Source organism: Formica exsecta, unplaced genomic scaffold (genome assembly GCF_003651465.1).
Source record: "Formica exsecta isolate Colony F162 unplaced genomic scaffold, ASM365146v1 scaffold1116, whole genome shotgun sequence".
NCBI classification, from domain to species: domain Eukaryota; kingdom Metazoa; phylum Arthropoda; class Insecta; order Hymenoptera; family Formicidae; genus Formica; species Formica exsecta.
In genome coordinates, this window is record NW_021848457.1 from 109,520 (window position 1) to 133,374 (window position 23,855).

The 23,855-nt window shown below is 37.4% G+C and overlaps 1 protein-coding gene and 2 long non-coding RNA genes across 3 annotated transcripts in view; 2 read left to right on the forward strand and 1 right to left on the reverse strand.

Annotated features, from left to right (window-relative positions):
• The window catches only part of LOC115236787 (gastrula zinc finger protein XlCGF46.1-like), a 111,472-nt gene that overhangs the window by 85,829 nt on the left and 1,788 nt on the right, over window positions 1-23,855 (forward strand). The window contains exons 5-7 of the mRNA XM_029809479.1: window positions 22,329-22,684; window positions 22,966-23,047; window positions 23,386-23,764. Of these exons, the coding sequence (XP_029665339.1) occupies window positions 22,329-22,684; window positions 22,966-23,047; window positions 23,386-23,764 (817 nt within the window). The remainder of the gene's footprint in view (window positions 1-22,328; window positions 22,685-22,965; window positions 23,048-23,385; window positions 23,765-23,855) is intronic.
• LOC115236826 overlaps window positions 1-23,855 on the reverse strand; it is a 117,991-nt gene that overhangs the window by 24,436 nt on the left and 69,700 nt on the right. The window lies entirely within an intron of this gene.
• On the forward strand, window positions 2,818-10,203 carry LOC115236839. Its single transcript, XR_003884257.1, has 3 exons — window positions 2,818-3,183; window positions 5,747-5,924; window positions 6,365-10,203. It is a non-coding gene; the product is annotated as an uncharacterized LOC115236839 (long non-coding RNA).

Here is a 23,855-nt window from a genome sequence, read left to right on the forward strand (position 1 = left end):
ATATCGGATGATAAACTGGGGTAAGCCACGTTTCCATAGAAACGCCGTATTCAGCGACATTACCGTGATCTGCCGCTATGCAACGGTCATGCTGCAGAAATGCGCTAATTTGCATCTTTCCAACTCATTATTTTAAAATTACAAATCTATATTATTTTTAACACAAAAGACGAAGAAAGAGAGAGAGAAAGAGAGAGAGAGAGACAGAGAGAGATTTAAAAAAAAGAAAAGATATTTTATAAAATATAAAAATATTTGCCATTTCTCTTCTTTAAAACTGAAACGCGCATTTATATACGTCATTGGCAATCATAAAATAGGAGAGATTAAATAAACTTCACGATGAAAATGAGAACAATTTACCAAAATGACGCGCACGCAAATATACCTCGCTCCATTACGTTAAGTCGCACAATCGAGTGCTAAATTTTTGTGGTCAACGACGACGTTGAAAGAGCGCGATAGCCACGTCGTCATTGGAATGGCGAGGGCCAGGTTTTCGACGAGAATCGTCGTGAAGAAAGGAGAGAGAAGAGGGAAGGGAGAAGAACGGTGGCAGGACGGATGCAGCTTTTCAGAAGAGCTTTTACGAGTCGCATATGTGACCGCCATCTCCTTTATCCCCCGCTTTATATTCCTGGCACCGTGTTACATCCCTCCTATCCTCCGACCACCGGTCCCTCGCCGTACAACCATCTCCTCCATCCCCCGGTCGCTCCTCCGCAGAGGCAAGGGGTACCGGGAGGAGTGCCGACACGCCGTACCTCCACCCTTGAGAAGCCGACCCTCGAAAATTTCGCGAGGAATTTCTTTTTCATATTCACTGGGGAGTGATAGTCCGACGTATAACCTAACAAATTTCTAACCTTCCCCCTCCCGATCTACGAGAGATACACCCCTCGGTCTCGCTCGTCCGAACGCGCATTTAAATCCTCGAGGAACCTCGCCTCCGCTCGAGCGAGAACCGATTCTGCTCTCCGCTCCACTCGCGACCACCAGCCCTTCCGCCCCCGTTGCCAGCCATTCCACCTCCGGCCACCCCAACCGAAAAGCATGGTCGACCACCACGACCGCCCAGGGACCGATTCTTCCCACGCACAATTTACAGTTTCACATTTTATTCCCATCGCGCGTTCGACAGCGGGGGATTGAGAAACGGGAGGAGGGGGACCTCCACCCGGATAAACTCGTTTCTCCCTTTCGGTCGCCAATCATCTTTCCTGCAGGGTCTCTGTGGTTTCTTACGGAAAACGGGGATCCGCCCGGAAGTCCGCGAAATTATTATTTATGATATAGGAATTATATTCGCGGAAACGACTGTGCTCTCTTCGTTGAAATCATTCTAACGTAATATAAATAATTAAGAGATTAAAAATTATCTCATTGTCATTTTTATAAGCAAGTTAGATGTAGTATGGCTAAACAGGAATTATCCGTTTTATAAAATAACATTTATTTCTTTAAATTTATATTTATATGTTTCGATTGAGATATCATATTTAATCATCGATATCAATATAAAGACATATCGATATCAATAAACTTTCAGATTGAGCTGTAAATTTATATGTGTGTTGCTTGCTAGCTTACTCTCTCTCTCTCTCTCTCTCTTATACATATAATCATATTAGCAAGGTATTACTTAACGCTCGTTTTATCGTGTACGTGAACCCAATTGAGCGTAACGGAATATTTTTCCGTAATTGAATAATTAGCGCTTAATCCAATGTTAATCAAACTGAGATAACTATCGGACAGGCCATTTATCGTGTTAAACCGAGCGAGTGCGACTGTAATTATTTATGCAGTCACCTGAATAATTGCCAGAGAAAAATTAATGAAAGATAAAGGACTGCAGAATATTAAGCGTGTCCGGTCATAAGCGCCTGTGGGAAGTAATTAAATCAACGATAAGCTCGCCATGCATTCATATACTGAGAATATGTTTCATTAATTTTTGTAAAGTCACCTCTAATTGAAAACAACGTAATATTAATTACTGTGCCTGAAAAGAGTATCATTTAATTTTTAAAACATTTTATTGTACATTTTTTATACACAACATAATACTTATTTAATCTTCGATTTTGTATAAAAACTGGAAATATAATAATAATTCAATTGCACGCGCTTAAAACAAAGTAAATTTATTGCTTCGATATTACTAATCTATCATCTATATATCATCCCTATATCTCTATATCCTTATCGCATGTGATGACTGTTGCAGAGGCTATCAAGAATTACGATATTAATTAAAGAGAATTAGCAGAAGTGGTTTAGAAGTAACCGTTGCGTCGTATTTATAATCCGTTCGACTATGTGGGCGGTCACTGATCTACGATCGTGACTAATCGATCGCTAGACGCGATTATAAAATACGTAATAATTTAATTTTTAACGGTCGGCGACCCGGATCGAGAAGCGACTTGGTTTTCACGCTCGATCGTGTTTTTTTCCTAAATAACTGATTATCCTTTTTATGCACACCTGTTATACTATAGTTTGATGCAATAGTTCGATGTGCTTACAATTATTTTTCTTCCAACTTTATACTACTATATCTCAGCAAACTTTAAGAGAGAGCAAAAAAGATTTTTGTGGAGATATATTTTTAAAAATATGTATCTGTATATGTTTCTGATAAATCAAATTCTCTTGCATTTAAAAACATTGAAGATATATCGCGATGCCAATCATTAACAATTGATTGTGTCTTGCTATTCCTATAAAATATAATATATATAATTGTAGATTGCTTTATGTATTTTAACGCAACATTTGGTTTTATCTACAGCACGTGCGAACTACAGGAACGATGGCCGTTCGGCGGGGCGATAAATTACAGAGAACGAAACGACGGTTAAATCATCATTTGCGCGAGACATTAAAATGCCGGCGCAAAAATCCAGATGGGAGGTACCCTGATGAATGCATTTTGCGTCGCGGTCACGCAAATCTGCCGCCGATCGGCACGAGTTACGGCGTCGCGAAACGGTTGGCCGCGGACACGTCCGGAAGTCGATGACGGAACGGCATAGGAAAGAAGCGGAGCCATTAAATGACCTGGCAAACGAAGAAGAAACGAGAATCCGTCGCCGATGTTGATCAACGTGTTACAGTCTACGCGAGATACATAACGCGATCTGCGATGGTGGTACTCGCGAAGGTATATATTCCTTAGTAAGTATTGTAATACTTGTAACAGTTACTATAGTTGTTCTACATTTGCATGCAAATTTATGCAAAGAAATTAAATGGGCAGAGAATCCTATCTTCAAACGAGAAGAGACTTGAAATCCGCCTCTGATGGAAATACGTGCGCAACGCGAAATATTCTGATTGTTTCAGCCGTATCATTCGTATAATTTTTAGTATTTGTATAATTTTACGGTGGTATAATAAATCAGCAAGAGAGAGAGAGAGAGAGAGAAGCACGCAATGCAATTAGATACTTTCAGATCATGTTTACGAGAGATTGTCTATCAAAATCTTATTTGAATATTTTAAATAAAAATATACATCGCCTTGTACTGGAGTATATTTAACGATCAGACGAAGAAAAATGTTTCTCATTCGTATCATTTAAAGGGACGTATACGTGCGCGTATCGGGGAAACGTTTTTCTTTTAAAATGAGTGAACGCTTTCATGCTTTTCTGAATAATTATATATATTATTATTAATCCGAATATACGCAGTAATTAGTACATCTGTAATTTGCCGTTTCTCAACGTAGCAAAGATTTGACAAAGAAATATTATATTGTACATTCTAAACAGAGTTATATGTAATCTTCTAATCTCTCGTATTTATTTTCACAACCTGTTCTTTAACTGTAAACTGGCAAGAATGTCGCCCCCTTCCCGCCGGTAATGAACGTAAAATGTATCATTACATACATGACGACGAGATAATATCCAAGTAATTTAATCGTTCATTTAACACCCCGTCTCGAGCCAGTAATGCCAGGACAAAACTACTCGTCTAATGAACCCAGCGCGATCGGCGAAGCAACAGAAACAGGTTCGACACGTCGTGCAGACAATAATGACTAACAAGCCCTCGCTTCTTTTCCCTGGAAATTGGGGAAACATACGCTCGAGGGAACGTTGCACGCGCTCGAATCTCTTATTAATGTAGAAGCAATTTATGCCCGATGCACACGCGCTCTCGCTCGACCGATTATATTTATGATTTTCCTGTATATTCGCCTGATTTGCAACGTTTCCAGCGCGAACGATAAGTTAATTAGTGCCGATATAATTACGCCTCTGATTAATCGGAACATATCATATCCGTGTAAATTGAATGGCACGATGAGTATAGATGTGCAGAAATACGGCACAGCCGAATGGCAATACATGCGATTCGCCGGACTTGTACTTTATTGCGTTCGATAGTTTGAACGCTAAAGTAAGCTATCGTAATTATAATTGTTATAATTGCTCAAACATTATCGTTATATCCATTTATACACACACAGAAAAATATTATTCTATTGCTAAGTAAAATGATTACTCAGTTTACTTTACTTCTTTTAAATAACAGTTATCTTTAACAAAGAACATTTTCTTAATAATAGTCTTAAAATAGACTTGTCACAAATTTTAGAAAAACTCATTATCATGTACTCAAAAAAAGTAAATATTTTCTTTTGAAGAATATTATAAAATTTTATCGAAGAAAATTCAGATATGGTTAATTTAATGTAAGAAAATTTATTTGATCAGAAAAATTTAATGTATTTCTTTCAATTATATAATTTAATATTCTTGATTGAAGTATTAAATTTATTAGGATTCAGAATATATTTTGAATAAATTTGAAGCTTATGATGAACTTGTGATAGATTTGCGGATATATGAACTTTTGAAATACTTGAAACAAGTAATATTTACTTGTATATAGTATGTATTTTTCTGTGTGCAGACATATTTATTTATAGACGCTTCTTTCGAATTTAGTGCACCTAAGTTTACGATAAAAAAAAAATAGGCGTATATTATAAAAATATACAATAAAATTTATATAGAAAAAGATGTCTAATTTATATATCTGTAAATTATTTTCTGTTGGAAAGAGTTTCGTGAGAGAAATTTTCGCCGTTTAATGACGATCAGAAATATCTTGCTGACCGCGAAGCTTTAGAGACTTTCTTAACGATTCTTTTGCCGGGTTACTTGCTGTCTACATCCGATACTCCTGCAAACAATATTACATTAGCGACCTGGCCAAACACCTACTGACGTTTCGGCGATGATGACAGGCTGACGTGCGTTCCGGTTCTTGTTGCCTCTATCCGCCCTAGCATTTTCGCCGTTGTTTATCCATATTATCCCGACTTGTCATGTACTTTTCTCTGACGCTGTTAGTTGATTAGCGTCCAAAGGAAATTGTCTTTCGCAGTTTGTCGATAATCAACGCGATTATATACTTCACTTAATAACACGAATAAATTAGACCGTTGATAGTAATAAAATACAAATAAAATAGGGATACATCATTAAAAGTTATTCAAGCTTAAGAAATGTAAATATGTTATCAATCTCAATTTTTTGAAATTGCTTCTCTCAAAAATAAAATGCAAAAAAAAATTATTCTATATTTTTACACAGAAATGATCTATTTTTCAGTTGTACATTTCCCAATCCACTTTGTATGAAAAATCATCATTTGTGCTGCAAAAAATGACGAAAAATTGATTACGTTTTATGATCGTTATACATATATTATATATCTTTCAGCCAGAACGGCCGTTGATGACTCACGAAAATATCTCCAGCGACGCTGGTATTATCAGAAAACACGGACATACAGACCAAATTAATTTCCTCGGCCACGAACGGCTCGATCGCGCGACAGCGTGGGCGAAATTAGATGTTCTCCATTAGAGCGGTCCGACCCGTTTACATTCACCGACCAGTAAGTAGCAATAAATATTTGTTGGGCGACTATCGAACACAATTATTAGGTAACACATGGCCTCCGTCGCCCGCCTTAAGTGTCCGCATGCACGTTATATCGCCATTCCGATAGGTTTGTTTCTGCATTATTGATTCATTGCCATCGGGCATTACATGACCGGTCTCGTTATATATCCGACTGCTTGATCGAAAAGATATGTGGGACGAGATGCATTTCTATACAATCTCTTCTCTATATATTCCATAGTTAATTAAATGTGACTCATTGATCTTTGTATCACGGTACAAAGTACCTCAGCGTGCGTGCTCGATGAAGTCAGAACACAATGAGAAAGCAAAATCATATCATACAATTCATTTATCTCTGTACATTCAATATTTAGAGATATTGTGACATTTATATCGTTTAATTAAATAATGTATTTTTCCTTATTACAGGAAAAATATGAGAAGACGACACACATCGACAATAGAACGACGATTTTCGATTTATAAGACGAGCCTCTTGTATCATTGTTACGTTTCCGTGAGGAGTCGCATGCAACGAGAAGCCGGGAAGCCGCGGTAGTCAGCCGTCATTGATCTCCTGTTAGAATCGGATCACTTCGATGTAACAAGATAAATAGTCAGCGGGACACCGTCGGTGGTCGAGGGTGCGGATCGCGGAGTCATGCTGACTATGTATCTGATCAAGAGAGAGCCGGGTACGCTTGTTCCGCGCGATCTATCCGGGCTACACTTAACGTGTACACCCCGGTGATTCTTCGATCGTCTCGAACAAACTGATGAGACACTTTCACAATTTACTTACTACACGCGGTTGACGAAAGGAAGTTGCCAACTATCGTTCCTGCGTGAAGGAAGAATTAAATATACTGATAATATTCTTCAGTTCTCTTCTGCGGAGCATATCGATATTGTTTCACGTAGACAAACTGTAGCGAGAGAGAATTACAATCGATTCACGCTACGAAGGCGAGAAGAATCGCTAAATGATTGACTAAGGATTATTAAAGACAAGAACTATGTCGGACTGCGCGTCGTTCAACCGCAAATCTCACGATCTAACGACGAGTTCTCGCTTTAATGTCTCTCCATAGCGCGCTCGACGACGGAGAACCTCCCCCTTTTCCCCCAGGTTTCAGGAACAGCGCGAGCCCGATCGGCTTTTTATTCCGGTCCGGTTTTTTGCACGATCGTCGGGGATCTTTCGTCACAGCAACACCCGGGCACGTGACGCCGCGGACACGGTGTTACAGGTGTTCGCGTTCATCCATAGCCTCGACAATACTAGCGGTGACATCCTTTCGAATCGATTCGTCGGACTTTCCTTCGTAATCCGGATTTTTGCCGCAACGACTCCGCCACCCACGAGTGTGAAATGGTAACTTTCTGGGAAAACGTCAACCGACCGCGCGGGATCAGCTGATCGGTTTATTCGCCTCGTCGTTCGTCGTTCTTAGCGTTTTTCAACGATATCTCGCCGGCCGGCTAAACGCGGCCAATAACTTCGTTAACTGTTTTTATCTAGAATACAGAATCGGGTGGTTTCCGGAAGTGGTCTGAACGTCACAGAACATTTAAGCCGGTTTCTTCCTTTCTGCGGCCTCTCGAGAGCGCCGTTACTGGAGCCTGTCGCGATTGCAATGCAATGATTTTAATTGCCCGAGACGTTTCTCTCGTATGTTAAATTATAGTAAGAACCAAGTGTTCGAGTTCGAGAAACATTGAAATAAAATAACGTTCGATAAATCGAAAACGCGATAAGAATGTATTGCTACTTTTTAGAAAATAGATGGAAAAAAGAAACGATTGAGATTTAGACAAAAACATTGAGATTAGGAATTTTTTACGGAGAAGACGATTCTCTCTCCATCCGTCTCGTTACAAACGCGGCTCCGATTACAAGTGGTCCGGACAGCAAAAAATATGTAGTAAAACAAGCAAAGTGTGATCGGTTACGTGCGAGAGGACGGGCATAAACGATGAAAGGGGTGGTCCGGCTGGTATTGGGCGAGGAGCTCGTCTGCTCGGTGAACCGTGGATTAAGATAAACCCTTCATCGGTTTCTTGTCGAACGATTTCTCTCGTCCTTTTGTTGGCGCGACCCGCAGATAGCGCTGGCTTAAAGTACTTTCCGTCCCCGCGTGGAAATTATTTAACGCCGTTATCTACCCGCGAACGCGCGCGGAGAATCTTTCAGCGCGATAGAAAGTAATAGAAAGCGTGCAAAAGAGGAACACAGACGCAAGAGAGGGAAAGAAAAAGGGAGAGAAAGAGAGAAGCGAGTTGAAGATTTACATTATACCCGCAGGAAATAAAAATTACGCACGCGTGAAAGCAATCGGTACGGAAAAGCGGAAAATTTGCAATTTCTATTCGTAGAAATCTGATATCCCGCGGCACAATTCATATGCCGGTAATTGCTAATTCAATGAATATGAAGCAATTCCACAAGTGACCGAATAAGGAAAACTAGATTTCGAAAAATATTTCTTTTTTTTTCATTCTATTATTAATTATCTTATCTGAAACGAGTTTTCTCCTTACTCGAGTCGAAACTTTTTTTCTACTTTCAATCTCAATTTTCAATCTAACATCTACTTCAAACAATCAGAACATTCTCTTTTGAAACTATTTGAGCTATAGTTTTTCCCAAAGCTCGTCTTTTAAATTCTAATAGACAGAAAACTGTTCTTTTTCCTATCTATTCGAGGTATAAAGGATTTTAATTATAGGACTTTAATTTCTATATAAATTAAATCCAGCGAAATCCACTGGAATCCATAAACATGAGAAAATTGCGGTTGAAAATGATAGAAAAATTTCTATTCGGAATGTTTAATGAACTCTTTAGTTATATAAGGTGATAAATATATTAAGATGATAAAAAGCATGGATGAAGCATTCCCCCCATGAGGAAATATTTCAACATAGATGTCATCGATGATACATCGCCGCATGATACCTATTCTTTGCTATATTTCTCCTTTAATTTCACGCCAGTAGTTGCAGCCGCGATAGGTGGATTTACGGCTCGTTTCGTGGCATTTCTTTTCTCTTCGTCTTCGCCGCGATGCGTAATGCGGTGAGAATGCGGATTGGTTTCACGTTGTCGGACAGCTTGCTCGGTTACGGATTCCCTCGTATGTATTTAGATTCCCTGGCGCTCGTTAGAACCACCATAAATATGTAAGATGATGCATGAGAGAACGATTTCAGAGAATGTGTGTTTGCTCTATTTTTTGTACATATATATGATTCGATAGGCAGTATCCGCATCCGAATTAACGCGAACGCATAATCTCTTTTCTTATCATAGAATGTAAAAAGCAATTGTACTAATTTTTTTTCTGGCTAAAGCATAAACATAGACGAAAGATCCGGTCTGCAAACTATAAAAGATATGAATAAGATGATTATATGAGGAAGACGTTTAAAAATTAAAAATTTTGAATATTTTTTGCTATATACATGACATTCGCTTTCCGTTGTCATATACTCTTATCACGATAATAAAATTAATACTGCAACATGGTTGTAATATTTTTTGACAAGTATCTTATCTCCATAATGAGATAACTTTGTGTCTGACATTAATCGGCTGCACAAACGCATAAAACCGATGAATATATCGATAATTTTTTATTTAGAATGATTAGATTGATTGCATTCGTTAGATAATAAAATTAATCTTAATAAAGCCTTTTCTTTCTCTCTCTCTCTCTCTCCTCTCTCTCAAGTAATTAAACAAACACTTCTCTTCTAATCTAAACATTTTTCAAAACTTACTTGTTTGCAAGTTTTATTTCTCGGCAACAGAAATATTCCATAATATTATATTGCGGCGATTGAAGAATCACTGTCATACAATTATCAATAATGATAATAGCACACAATATTACAGTTATAATTGTTATTAATTACAAGAACAACACAAGCGTTATTTTTGTCATAATTATTATAACAATTGTAGAATTAATATCGATGTGCCAATAATCGCAATTATATCCTTCTAGAGTAATTCAATGAAAAATAAAAATAGCATTTTATCTCAATTATCTAAATAATATCCTTCGATCTTCATTCTTCTCCAAACGATATTATTACGCTCCAGAAGCAATTTACGTTGTATACATCCCAAAGTTCGCTTGGGTGCCGTTGGAAAGTTTACCGATCCAGAAATGCGTCGGTGCCAGTGACAAAGCCGGCTTCCTCCGTCGGTGAACTTTCAACGAGATTTGATATCCCTCCACAAGTCACTCTTACATATACTCATACATGGTGTGTCGGAACTATCAGCGTTTCTTATACCTTTTTTAATTGGACACTGTCTTTTTATATAGTCCTTAATCGTCAACATTAATTAAGTTGGTTACTATATACATTTCTTTAAGAATTGGAGAGATAAAACCTTTTTTCTATTATTTATTTTTTATAGCTTTAAAAATATTAATCGCAAATCATTTTTGTTATTCATAGGTAAAAAATCGTTTTAATTCGACTTGAACCGGATTATGGGATTTCTCAGTAATAATTCCATGGCAACCCGTGCATCTACCAAGCGGCCATTGCTCCCCAGTGCACGAGGATTTATATTTTACCGTTTCGTTTTGTTCTTCGAGGGCGGCAGTGGGTGGTCGAAGGGTTTCGGTCCAAATGTTATACGCGTTTGGCGGCAGAAACAACAGTATGATGGCCCGTTTAACTCGTCCTCGGTCCCGCCGAGACGCGACCCGCTTCCTCCTCTCGACGGAGGGACCTTCAACCCCGCCGACGGGGTAGGGGCTGTTGAGACATGCTGGCATTATAGACGAGATCGGCAGCTCGGTTCTCCGCTCGCTCGAAGAAACCCGGCGTATTCGCCGGGCGTCGAAGGGCGTCTATAACCTGTCGGACGGGATGCTGCCGCGTACAACGTCGACACGTCGCAATTGCCGGACGCGGGGATGGGGGAAAAACTCATCGCCGATCGATGGGTCCGTCAAACGAATTTCGATGTCGAGATTATTTATGGGATAGGTGTCGGCCGGAGCGACGTCGCCGCCTCGATGGGATTTCTCGACTCGTACCGCGATGTACCGTTCGGGAGAAGAATACGCGGAAGGATGTTTCTCTGATCCTCGGATGTGATTCTTATGCAAACAAATGTCTCTTAAAGATTGACACAGCGATGAAGACTTTAATCACAATTTTTCTTCTATGTACTTCTGATCTCAATTTTCAATCTAATATTTATTTTTGATACTATGATTTTTATCCATAACTTTTCTTTTAAAAATCTCTTGTAAGTAGGAAAGTATTCGTCTTTTACTGCCTATTTAACGTGTACAAAAGAGACCATTTCCTATATAAATTAAATCTATCAATCTATCGAAATTTAATCTATCTTATTATTATTAAATCTATCTACAATATCTATCAATCTATCAATAAATCTATCTATTAATCTATCGAATTTTTTTAGAATCTATAAACGTGAGAAAATGAAGAAACGAATTGAAAATAAAATAAAAATGTTGACTCGGTCTTTCGTTTTGAAACCGATAAAGCTTTGAAATTCCGTGGAACTTTTTCCCAGGCTGTCGCAGAAAATATTTAGAATTTTCCGGCTTAAGGATGATTTATGCTCTAGATTTCCTCAATAGCTGCATAGCCGGATCGTATCGCAAAAGGTATGAGAATAGAAGTCAGCTTCGATCATAATTACAGCCTCGTAATCGCGATCCGTCTTCCACGAGAACATCCGGGATGATGAAAACGCAGGCGGATTCCAGGCGCGAAAGAAACTCGCGTTTTCCACGGATCGATCGATCAATATTCAACGTGCATGTTAATGCTCGATCCAGTGCCTTCGCGTATCCTTGCATACGTGACGTGCCGGGTAGGTCGCTTTTTCCATAGGTTTTGTAATAGCCGGCCGCGCGTCCCCGACGGACCCGATCTCATTCGTATGCGGCGCGCGTGGCCGCGAAGGGGCTTTCTAAGTAACGCAGTAATGACATACCCTGTCGTGGCGCGGAACAGTTTTCTCATTGTGTCGTCGAGCGGCCGCGAATCGCGCGCGAGCTGATTTATCGACGGCATCAGGGAAATTCCTCATCCAGATCTTCTTTTTTCACGCGTATCTGCGTATAAACGTTCGAGAAAATCATCCAACCACTTGAAAGACACGTTGCTCTTTTAATCCTAAGCGATACTGCATTTCGACGAATATTTTTAATCCTTTTAAGGACAAGTCTCTTTTTCAGACATATAGAATTTTAAAAAAATCTAGTTTTTGTCGAATATAAAATTATAAGGACTGTGATTTATGCATTAATTCTTTGCATTCTGCACTACAATCATCCATTCATTCTTGGTGTGTTAATAATGTTAGATAAATTCCTTATTTTTTATATTTATATTTAAAAAAACATGATACTCGCCTCCTTCTTTTACAGCTGATATATTATATCTAATTTCTCTATATATATTACAATATATAAATAAAAATTAAATTATTAGAACTTTGAAAGTCTCCCATTTAGCACATAGAACGCAAAGAGTTAATAATAGCGCGTTTTGATCCAATATTTATACAATTGAATGAAATTATACAATGCTTCAATTAGATTAAAATGTATGGTCACATTTTTCTTTTTTTATATATTCACTAACATTAAATATTCACAATTTATTTTATATAAAAACATAGCATATCTATGTGATAATAAACGAATGATATATTGCAGCTACGTGCATAAGTTAAGACGGGATTATTGCAACATGATAAAATTATCTAGGTTTATCGATAATGCCGATAGTGTAGTCATTCAATAAACTCATGAAGAGTAAAAATATTAAGTACATGTTTTAGCCACGTGTATTTGCGTATGATGTAGATGTGTAGGAATTTATTCTTAATCTTAATTTGTCCCATTGGTCGCGTTGTTTATTCAATTTCAATGTAATCGGATAAGAAATATGATAGCGTTTCTTTCTTTCCTATTTCTTTTTCACATGCTATCACCAGTCACGATATAAATGCGCCCAAGAAATAATATCGCAGATAAGATAATATTAACAAAGTGAATTATCTTACCTCTGCATTTTTATGATATTTAATATATTATATATGTTTTTAATATTCTTCCATATGTTTATCATCTTTATTTTATCCTCGAATATATTTAAATAAATTGCTCTTATTCAACTTATGCATGGATGAATATGCAAAACGTTTTTAGAAACTAATATAGGTACTTTAATATTAGTTTGTAATATATATGATACGTAAAATATAAAATATTATTTATTACTGTCGGGAAAAATTAAACTATTTAAGAATGTTTGTCGCGTGCTATTTTTTTCCAGTTATGCAATGTTACAAAATCCCTTGGAAAATTATCTTGTAACAATACTTTTCACAGTTCAGACGTTAATTCACAAGGTACCGTCGGTCGTAAAAAGATTTGTCGAAGACAAAAAGCGATGATACATGCGTCCAATTAAAAGAACCTATAAAAGCGTACTTTTTCTTCTCTTTCTCTGATATGAAACTGGAATATCTTATATCTTTAATTAATCACAAATATTTATTACATTTTCTCATGCATGTGTGCATTCCGGCAAAGGCAATTAGCGAAACAATTGCATGAAAAAATAAAGATTTCTTCAGCCTGTCGAGCTCGACGATATTCGCGTCAATGTCGGCGTCTCGTTGAAGATGCCGCCCGTGGATATATCTTCGCTGTAATTAGTTCATTAATGCCAGATACGTTTTACATATTCAATTTGCCGACATTATCCGCACGGCAATCTGTGCAAACGCAGCACGCGTAGATACATTTCTGCACATAGGCGCCCCGTGCATCGATCGCGAGATAAAGATTAATCTCACTTTATATATGAACAATATTGCTTATTATTTTATAATTCATCACTCAACTAATTCAGACACCAACGTAGAGACATTGTAGAAATTGCAGTTTAATTCATCAAAATTTTTAACCTCTCTGTCGCTTATAATCCCGAAGTTATCGATAAATAATTGTCGAGGCAATATAGTAATACTTATTTCTAAAACACGATACATATTACATTGTTTCTGCAATATTTTGTATATTATAAATAAAATGACTTGATTCAATAAGTGATCAACGTCGACGTTTCTCGAGGAATGATTTTTTCAAGTTTTAAGCAACACTCGTTGCACGCCCCTTGAAAAAGAAACTGTCCGATAGTGGCACGAATTCCGAGGAATTAAGAGGATGACGATTTATCGGGTCGGCAACAGTTCTCTCAACTTGCGTAATCCGGTGATTGTAATTCGGCACCGTTGTGCCAAAGAAGGTCAATGGACCCGCAACGCGGGGCGAACTCGGACTCCGGTTGTCGATGACGCTCGCGGGTGCTGGACAGGTATTGGCGTTAGCGACAAAATGACCCGCGAGAAAAACGAGATCCGGGTGATAAATCAGGGATATGGCATTCCTAAGATAGCGCACGCTATACCTAAAAGTCATTACGATGGCAAAGTAATTCCCAACTAAGTAAAGCGACAAATACATAATGCATCCGACGAGTTTCCCACACGCGCCCGCTCGCTCGTGCGCTCTGTCCATCTTTCTCTTTCTCTCTATCTTTCTCTTGATGTCGTGGTGAATGCAGTTACCTCGCCGCAGTTCCATGAAATAATGCATCAATCCGTGAGCGAGCGCGCATCATGCGTCGTCGCGGATTTATTTGCACGATAGACAGAGACCATTCTCAGGAGGAGCATCTCGACGCTTTTTGCAACGCGTGCCCGACGTCGCTGTCATCAGGCAAGGCACGTGGAGAGATGCAAAGTCGAGGAGCTAAACGGCAGGAAACCGCCGTGGGAAAACGGCGGAAAAGCAGGCCGCTTTAATAATGCGATGAATGCGATTCATAATGCGCGACGAAAAGAATGTTCACGATGAAATAGATTGTTCGTACAATATGACGGAAGTCATTCATCGGCAAAGAGATAACGACTTATACTGTCAAAAATATCACAGAGATATATCCGAGTCTATGAAAATGACAGCGAAATCGAGAGAAAAAATAACCGTGGACGAAAGTCAGAGCAGCTACATACAAATACAATTTTGTTCTTGACACTAGGTATAAGTGTAGCGGGGCTTACCTATTGATTATCTAAGTCTAGGTTTTTACTTAGGCTTATCTCATTTATCATACACTCGACAAACAAAAAACGTAGGATTCTTGATTATTAAATCATCTTGTTCAATATCACTAGTCGCGACATTTTTTCTCGATAATTCTAAAATTGCACTATCGCTTTTTATACTCGCCGTCTTATTCTTCGTTATTACAAACGGAATGAAAATATGCAAGAATATTTTTTTAATTATTTCTCATTTGCGCATAAAAATATCTTATAATTACCATTTCGCCAACTGATATACACCGACGATAATATGTATAATCGCGATAAATTTAAAATGATCGCGACTGTGTACGTTTACGTAAAAAAATATTCCATCGGAGCTTCTCATTGTAAATCTAATGTTTAATCGTAGATTAAAAGCGCTCTTGTAAGCAGAGTGGGCAGAGGGATCATAAATAACCCACTTCCTATGCTCGTAAGAATTATTCGTAGTGCAATACTTCCTTTTTTTTCCGAGTAAACAGACGCGTAACTCGTTTCCTCTAATTTCATTCAATTACACTATTTTATGCAAACGGACACAGCACAGCCGGCAATAGGCCGCTAATTACGCTGTATAAAACTCGGAATGGTCGATGCTTCGTATATTTATATCAGCACGGAATCATAATTAAGAATATTCAACTGCGATTCCGTGACGAATTTTAATATTCTAATATACTTACTTCTCTTCCGCTTACTTATCTCTCCCCGCTAGATTTTTAATTAGCCGGGTTGGCGTGTCATTCTACAAACGATCAAAATAATTACTTATATGTACGACTTCGCACAGAACAATTTTTCTTCTATGTACTTCTGATCTCAATTTTCAATCTAATATTTATTTTTGATACTATGATTTTTATCCATAACTTTTCTTTTAAAAATCTCTTGTAAGTAGGAAAGTATTCGTCTTTTACTGCCTATTTAACGTGTACAAAAGAGACCATTTCCTATATAAATTAAATCTATCAATCTATCGAAATTTAATCTATCTTATTATTATTTAATCTATCTATCTATCAATCTATCAATAAATCTATCTATCAATCTATCGAAATTTTTTAGAATCTATAAACGTGAGAAAATGAAGAAACGAATTGAAAATAAAATAAAAATGTTGACTCGGTCTTTCGTTTTGAAACCGATAAAGCTTTGAAATTCCGTGGAACTTTTTCCCAGGCTGTCGCAGAAAATATTTAGAATTTTCCGGCTTAAGGATGATTTATGCTCTAGATTTCCTCAATAGCTGCATAGCCGGATCGTATCGCAAAAGGTATGAGAATAGAAGTCAGCTTCGATCATAATTACAGCCTCGTAATCGCGATCCGTCTTCCACGAGAACATCCGGGATGATGAAAACGCAGGCGGATTCCAGGCGCGAAAGAAACTCGCGTTTTCCACGGATCGATCGATCAATATTCAACGTGCATGTTAATGCTCGATCCAGTGCCTTCGCGTATCCTTGCATACGTGACGTGCCGGGTAGGTCGCTTTTTCCATAGGTTTTGTAATAGCCGGCCGCGCGTCCCCGACGGACCCGATCTCATTCGTATGCGGCGCGCGTGGCCGCGAAGGGGCTTTCTAAGTAACGCAGTAATGACATACCCTGTCGTGGCGCGGAACAGTTTTCTCATTGTGTCGTCGAGCGGCCGCGAATCGCGCGCGAGCTGATTTATCGACGGCATCAGGGAAATTCCTCATCCAGATCTTCTTTTTTCACGCGTATCTGCGTATAAACGTTCGAGAAAATCATCCAACCACTTGAAAGACACGTTGCTCTTTTAATCCTAAGCGATACTGCATTTCGACGAATATTTTTAATCCTTTTAAGGACAAGTCTCTTTTTCAGACATATAGAATTTTAAAAAAATCTAGTTTTTGTCGAATATAAAATTATAAGGACTGTGATTTATGCATTAATTCTTTGCATTCTGCACTACAATCATCCATTCATTCTTGGTGTGTTAATAATGTTAGATAAATTCCTTATTTTTTATATTTATATTTAAAAAAACATGATACTCGCCTCCTTCTTTTACAGCTGATATATTATATCTAATTTCTCTATATATATTACAATATATAAATAAAAATTAAATTATTAGAACTTTGAAAGTCTCCCATTTAGCACATAGAACGCAAAGAGTTAATAATAGCGCGTTTTGATCCAATATTTATACAATTGAATGAAATTATACAATGCTTCAATTAGATTAAAATGTATGGTCACATTTTTCTTTTTTTATATATTCACTAACATTAAATATTCACAATTTATTTTATATAAAAACATAGCATATCTATGTGATAATAAACGAATGATATATTGCAGCTACGTGCATAAGTTAAGACGGGATTATTGCAACATGATAAAATTATCTAGGTTTATCGATAATGCCGATAGTGTAGTCATTCAATAAACTCATGAAGAGTAAAAATATTAAGTACATGTTTTAGCCACGTGTATTTGCGTATGATGTAGATGTGTAGGAATTTATTCTTAATCTTAATTTGTCCCATTGGTCGCGTTGTTTATTCAATTTCAATGTAATCGGATAAGAAATATGATAGCGTTTCTTTCTTTCCTATTTCTTTTTCACATGCTATCACCAGTCACGATATAAATGCGCCCAAGAAATAATATCGCAGATAAGATAATATTAACAAAGTGAATTATCTTACCTCTGCATTTTTATGATATTTAATATATTATATATGTTTTTAATATTCTTCCATATGTTTATCATCTTTATTTTATCCTCGAATATATTTAAATAAATTGCTCTTATTCAACTTATGCATGGATGAATATGCAAAACGTTTTTAGAAACTAATATAGGTACTTTAATATTAGTTTGTAATATATATGATACGTAAAATATAAAATATTATTTATTACTGTCGGGAAAAATTAAACTATTTAAGAATGTTTGTCGCGTGCTATTTTTTTTCAGTTATGCAATGTTACAAAATCCCTTGGAAAATTATCTTGTAACAATACTTTTCACAGTTCAGACGTTAATTCACAAGGTACCGTCGGTCGTAAAAAGATTTGTCGAAGACAAAAAGCGATGATACATGCGTCCAATTAAAAGAACCTATAAAAGCGTACTTTTTCTTCTCTTTCTCTGATATGAAACTGGAATATCTTATATCTTTAATTAATCACAAATATTTATTACATTTTCTCATGCATGTGTGCATTCCGGCAAAGGCAATTAGCGAAACAATTGCATGAAAAAATAAAGATTTCTTCAGCCTGTCGAGCTCGACGATATTCGCGTCAATGTCGGCGTCTCGTTGAAGATGCCGCCCGTGGATATATCTTCGCTGTAATTAGTTCATTAATGCCAGATACGTTTTACATATTCAATTTGCCGACATTATCCGCACGGCAATCTGTGCAAACGCAGCACGCGTAGATACATTTCTGCACATAGGCGCCCCGTGCATCGATCGCGAGATAAAGATTAATCTCACTTTATATATGAACAATATTGCTTATTATTTTATAATTCATCACTCAACTAATTCAGACACCAACGTAGAGACATTGTAGAAATTGCAGTTTAATTCATCAAAATTTTTAACCTCTCTGTCGCTTATAATCCCGAAGTTATCGATAAATAATTGTCGAGGCAATATAGTAATACTTATTTCTAAAACACGATACATATTACATTGTTTCTGCAATATTTTGTATATTATAAATAAAATGACTTGATTCAATAAGTGATCAACGTCGACGTTTCTCGAGGAATGATTTTTTCAAGTTTTAAGCAACACTCGTTGCACGCCCCTTGAAAAAGAAACTGTCCGATAGTGGCACGAATTCCGAGGAATTAAGAGGATGACGATTTATCGGGTCGGCAACAGTTCTCTCAACTTGCGTAATCCGGTGATTGTAATTCGGCACCGTTGTGCCAAAGAAGGTCAATGGACCCGCAACGCGGGGCGAACTCGGACTCCGGTTGTCGATGACGCTCGCGGGTGCTGGACAGGTATTGGCGTTAGCGACAAAATGACCCGCGAGAAAAACGAGATCCGGGTGATAAATCAGGGATATGGCATTCCTAAGATAGCGCACGCTATACCTAAAAGTCATTACGATGGCAAAGTAATTCCCAACTAAGTAAAGCGACAAATACATAATGCATCCGACGAGTTTCCCACACGCGCCCGCTCGCTCGTGCGCTCTGTCCATCTTTCTCTTTCTCTCTATCTTTCTCTTGATGTCGTGGTGAATGCAGTTACCTCGCCGCAGTTCCATGAAATAATGCATCAATCCGTGAGCGAGCGCGCATCATGCGTCGTCGCGGATTTATTTGCACGATAGACAGAGACCATTCTCAGGAGGAGCATCTCGACGCTTTTTGCAACGCGTGCCCGACGTCGCTGTCATCAGGCAAGGCACGTGGAGAGATGCAAAGTCGAGGAGCTAAACGGCAGGAAACCGCCGTGGGAAAACGGCGGAAAAGCAGGCCGCTTTAATAATGCGATGAATGCGATTCATAATGCGCGACGAAAAGAATGTTCACGATGAAATAGATTGTTCGTACAATATGACGGAAGTCATTCATCGGCAAAGAGATAACGACTTATACTGTCAAAAATATCACAGAGATATATCCGAGTCTATGAAAATGACAGCGAAATCGAGAGAAAAAATAACCGTGGACGAAAGTCAGAGCAGCTACATACAAATACAATTTTGTTCTTGACACTAGGTATAAGTGTAGCGGGGCTTACCTATTGATTATCTAAGTCTAGGTTTTTACTTAGGCTTATCTCATTTATCATACACTCGACAAACAAAAAACGTAGGATTCTTGATTATTAAATCATCTTGTTCAATATCACTAGTCGCGACATTTTTTCTCGATAATTCTAAAATTGCACTATCGCTTTTTATACTCGCCGTCTTATTCTTCGTTATTACAAACGGAATGAAAATATGCAAGAATATTTTTTTAATTATTTCTCATTTGCGCATAAAAATATCTTATAATTACCATTTCGCCAACTGATATACACCGACGATAATATGTATAATCGCGATAAATTTAAAATGATCGCGACTGTGTACGTTTACGTAAAAAAATATTCCATCGGAGCTTCTCATTGTAAATCTAATGTTTAATCGTAGATTAAAAGCGCTCTTGTAAGCAGAGTGGGCAGAGGGATCATAAATAACCCACTTCCTATGCTCGTAAGAATTATTCGTAGTGCAATACTTCCTTTTTTTTCCGAGTAAACAGACGCGTAACTCGTTTCCTCTAATTTCATTCAATTACACTATTTTATGCAAACGGACACAGCACAGCCGGCAATAGGCCGCTAATTACGCTGTATAAAACTCGGAATGGTCGATGCTTCGTATATTTATATCAGCACGGAATCATAATTAAGAATATTCAACTGCGATTCCGTGACGAATTTTAATATTCTAATATACTTACTTCTCTTCCGCTTACTTATCTCTCCCCGCTAGATTTTTAATTAGCCGGGTTGGCGTGTCATTCTACAAACGATCAAAATAATTACTTATATGTACGACTTCGCACAGATTGTCAATGATCCGGCGATATTTAATTTAATACGCGATATGCGGAAATATATCTTTGCATCTTTTCCGACTATTCGTTAAGTCAAAACCAGCGATAAGCAACCCTCGTGATTATCTCATTCGGCGCTTATACATATTTACTTTGATACTTGTAATGTAACATACCCTTCGCCGCAATTAGATTCATTATTCACGCGGTAATAAAACATCATACCAGATTCTCTTTAACATCTTTTGCAATTAATCCGCGTGTGAGGACATAGTTAACATAGTTATATCTGGAAGCAAGAAATAGAAATAACTTTATGGCGTACTGATTTCATAATTGGATTCTTGCGCGCGTAATTGGACTAATAATACGCATAAATTAATGCCGAAACCGGTCAATTAGTATAAAGTGATAAACTCGCCGCCGCAATACACTTCCTCTCGTCTCGCCATTTCTTAAATAACCTTGCGAATATTTCGGCGCGTTTGTATACGCGCCGATGCAATTATCACGGCTGAGTTCAACAACATTACTTTAGAATAAGGTGGAAATAATAGATAAAATTATTAATGGAATATTCATAATAAAAAATATAGATATGTGTAATAGACTTTTAAATTCACATTTTTATCAGATATTATTCACTAAATGAGAAAATAATTAAATATATTATTTTTATAAGTATTAAAATATCTGGCATTAGAGAGAATTCTCACAATTTTTCTCACAACAAAGATATATATATATCCGTATTTGAAATATAATATAATTATTATATTATATCAAAGAATATGCAATCTCCAAACGGACATATTTGTTTTTCAATTGTTTCTCGTTGGTTTTGTGTCTCTCTACTGTGTATTTTCCTTCGACATCTTACAATCTTCCCAGCGAGATAGGATGCATATACTCCGCGAGAATCATGGAGGGTAAGAGTTTCGCTATCAACGATCGTTCTCAGCAATACCAAGCTGTTTTCGACGCGAATGATCTGGAGATCATCGGTAGTAACAAGCCTTGCAAAACATGCCACGAAGTATGCCTTCTCTCATGTATTTAGGTTATAAATGCTGACACTTTGGTCCATCTTTTTTTACTTTTTTATTTAGCACTTTATCTAACGTCACATATGATCATTCCATAATTTGTGAGCTTTGTATGAAATATAAATTTATTATTCATTATTTCTTTACCTTCGTTAGATTTTTTTTATTCTATTTTATCTTATTTTATTTTACTCTTATTTTTTTGTAACTTGTTATGTCTGTCTTTTCTCATTTATTCTCTCAGTATCTTATTCTAAGTTTTTTTGTTGAAATTATAATTATATTTTTTGTACTAAAGGGACTTTCTTCCGTTTACAAATAAATAAATAAATATTACGTTCAATCTTGATAATGAATATCGATAAATAATTTAATAATTATTAAATAATTTTGAATCTTGATCATTTAATGAACATATTAAAAGACTAATTTTTTTTATTGTTGTCATAGTAAGTTAAATACGCGTTGAAAAAATTTGAGCTTATTAATAGATAGAAATAAAAATATTTTATGCTCTGCGTTCGTACACGAAAATATGCAATAAGAGATTAGTCGGTTATTACTTGATATGCAAATTGTTAATGCGATAATCCAATCATTCACCTTTCTTTCTTTTTTTCCAGATTAAAATAAAGACCGAGATTCTGGATGAGATTGAGAATTTTTCTGCCAACGATGAACTGGATATCGAACAGCATGTCAGAAATGTACCATTGGAAAATGTATCGCTCCATGAAGATTCCGAACAGATCCCAGAATCGGACTGTCAAAGAAATGCAAGCGTTTCACTTTCCCAGAGACAAATGGACGAGTACACTGATTTAAAGGAATACATCGTGGCACTGACAGGAGGAAGGCTTTTAATGTGCAGCGTCTGCAGGATCGAATTTCCGAACGAGATCGAATTCAGGACTCACATGATTGGACATAGCCATGAGAAACTTTTCCAGTGCGGATACTGCAGGAAACAATTCTTACGGTATGAACGATAGCCAAACGATAGAAAATATAATTTTAACGTTGCTTATCATGTTATGATTAGAGGAAACAGTTTTGTTTATAAAAACGGATAAAATCTGATTAAAATTCTTGGCATCTCGTAATGTTCTTTTATATATATATATATATAATTTTGCTACATTACGTATTCAAAACATAGAACGTCATCAACGGCTATTTGAAACGTATTAGCCTGAAACGGCCTTCATCGCTACATACACAGTGTTTATTACTAATAATGCAATTACCTTTCCCATCAAGATCGTCAACCTTAAAGGATCACCTGCATATGCATTTTATTCCAAAGTCTTTCGCGTGCAGACAATGTGAACTCCAATTTCAGGTAGTTAATGCTAATAACCACATTCGTAGATAATAATCGTCCTGATATCAGATCTCTTCAAACTCTTTGCTGCACAAACTGCCGTACTTACTTCGTATTCACTTTAATGAATGCTCAGTGAAATATCAAAGTTGCATACACAATTACAATCAATCTAATCTGTCGAACAATCTATCGAGAAACAAATCGAGTAACATAAAAATCAAAATGATATTTTAAAAGATACGAAAAAGATTAATTAATTAAATTTTCATCTTATAGTTCTCGTGTCATTTAATTACCTTATTTTATCCTCAAATAATTTTATAGATAATTTTATATAAATGATTTTGTCGCAGAGGAAACGTGCGTTGAAAAAACACCAGGCCGAAGCGCACTCAGGAGGAAGAACGTTCGAGTGTTCTATTTGCAAGAAAAAACTGCTGCACCACCGATCGCTGCGCGATCACAAGCTGACGCACGCTAACGCGAGGCTCCACGAATGTACGACTTGCGGCAAGGGCTTCCCGAGGTCCAGCAGCCTCCGGACTCACATGATCGTCCATACCGCGGACTCGCCGTTCGCGTGCGATCTCTGCCCGGCAAGGTTCAAGAGATCGTCGGTGCTGAAGACGCACAAGCTGACGCACACGGGCGTGAGAAGATTCGAGTGCGACATCTGCAAGCATCGTTTCCATCTGAAAGGGGCGCTCAAGCACCACATATTGGCGCATTACGGTGTGTGAGAGCTCTTGTGAATATTCTCACAACTTCTCCGACCCGGTATGAGGAAGCTGAACGCGTATCTGCAGCTCTCTGACGATCAGAG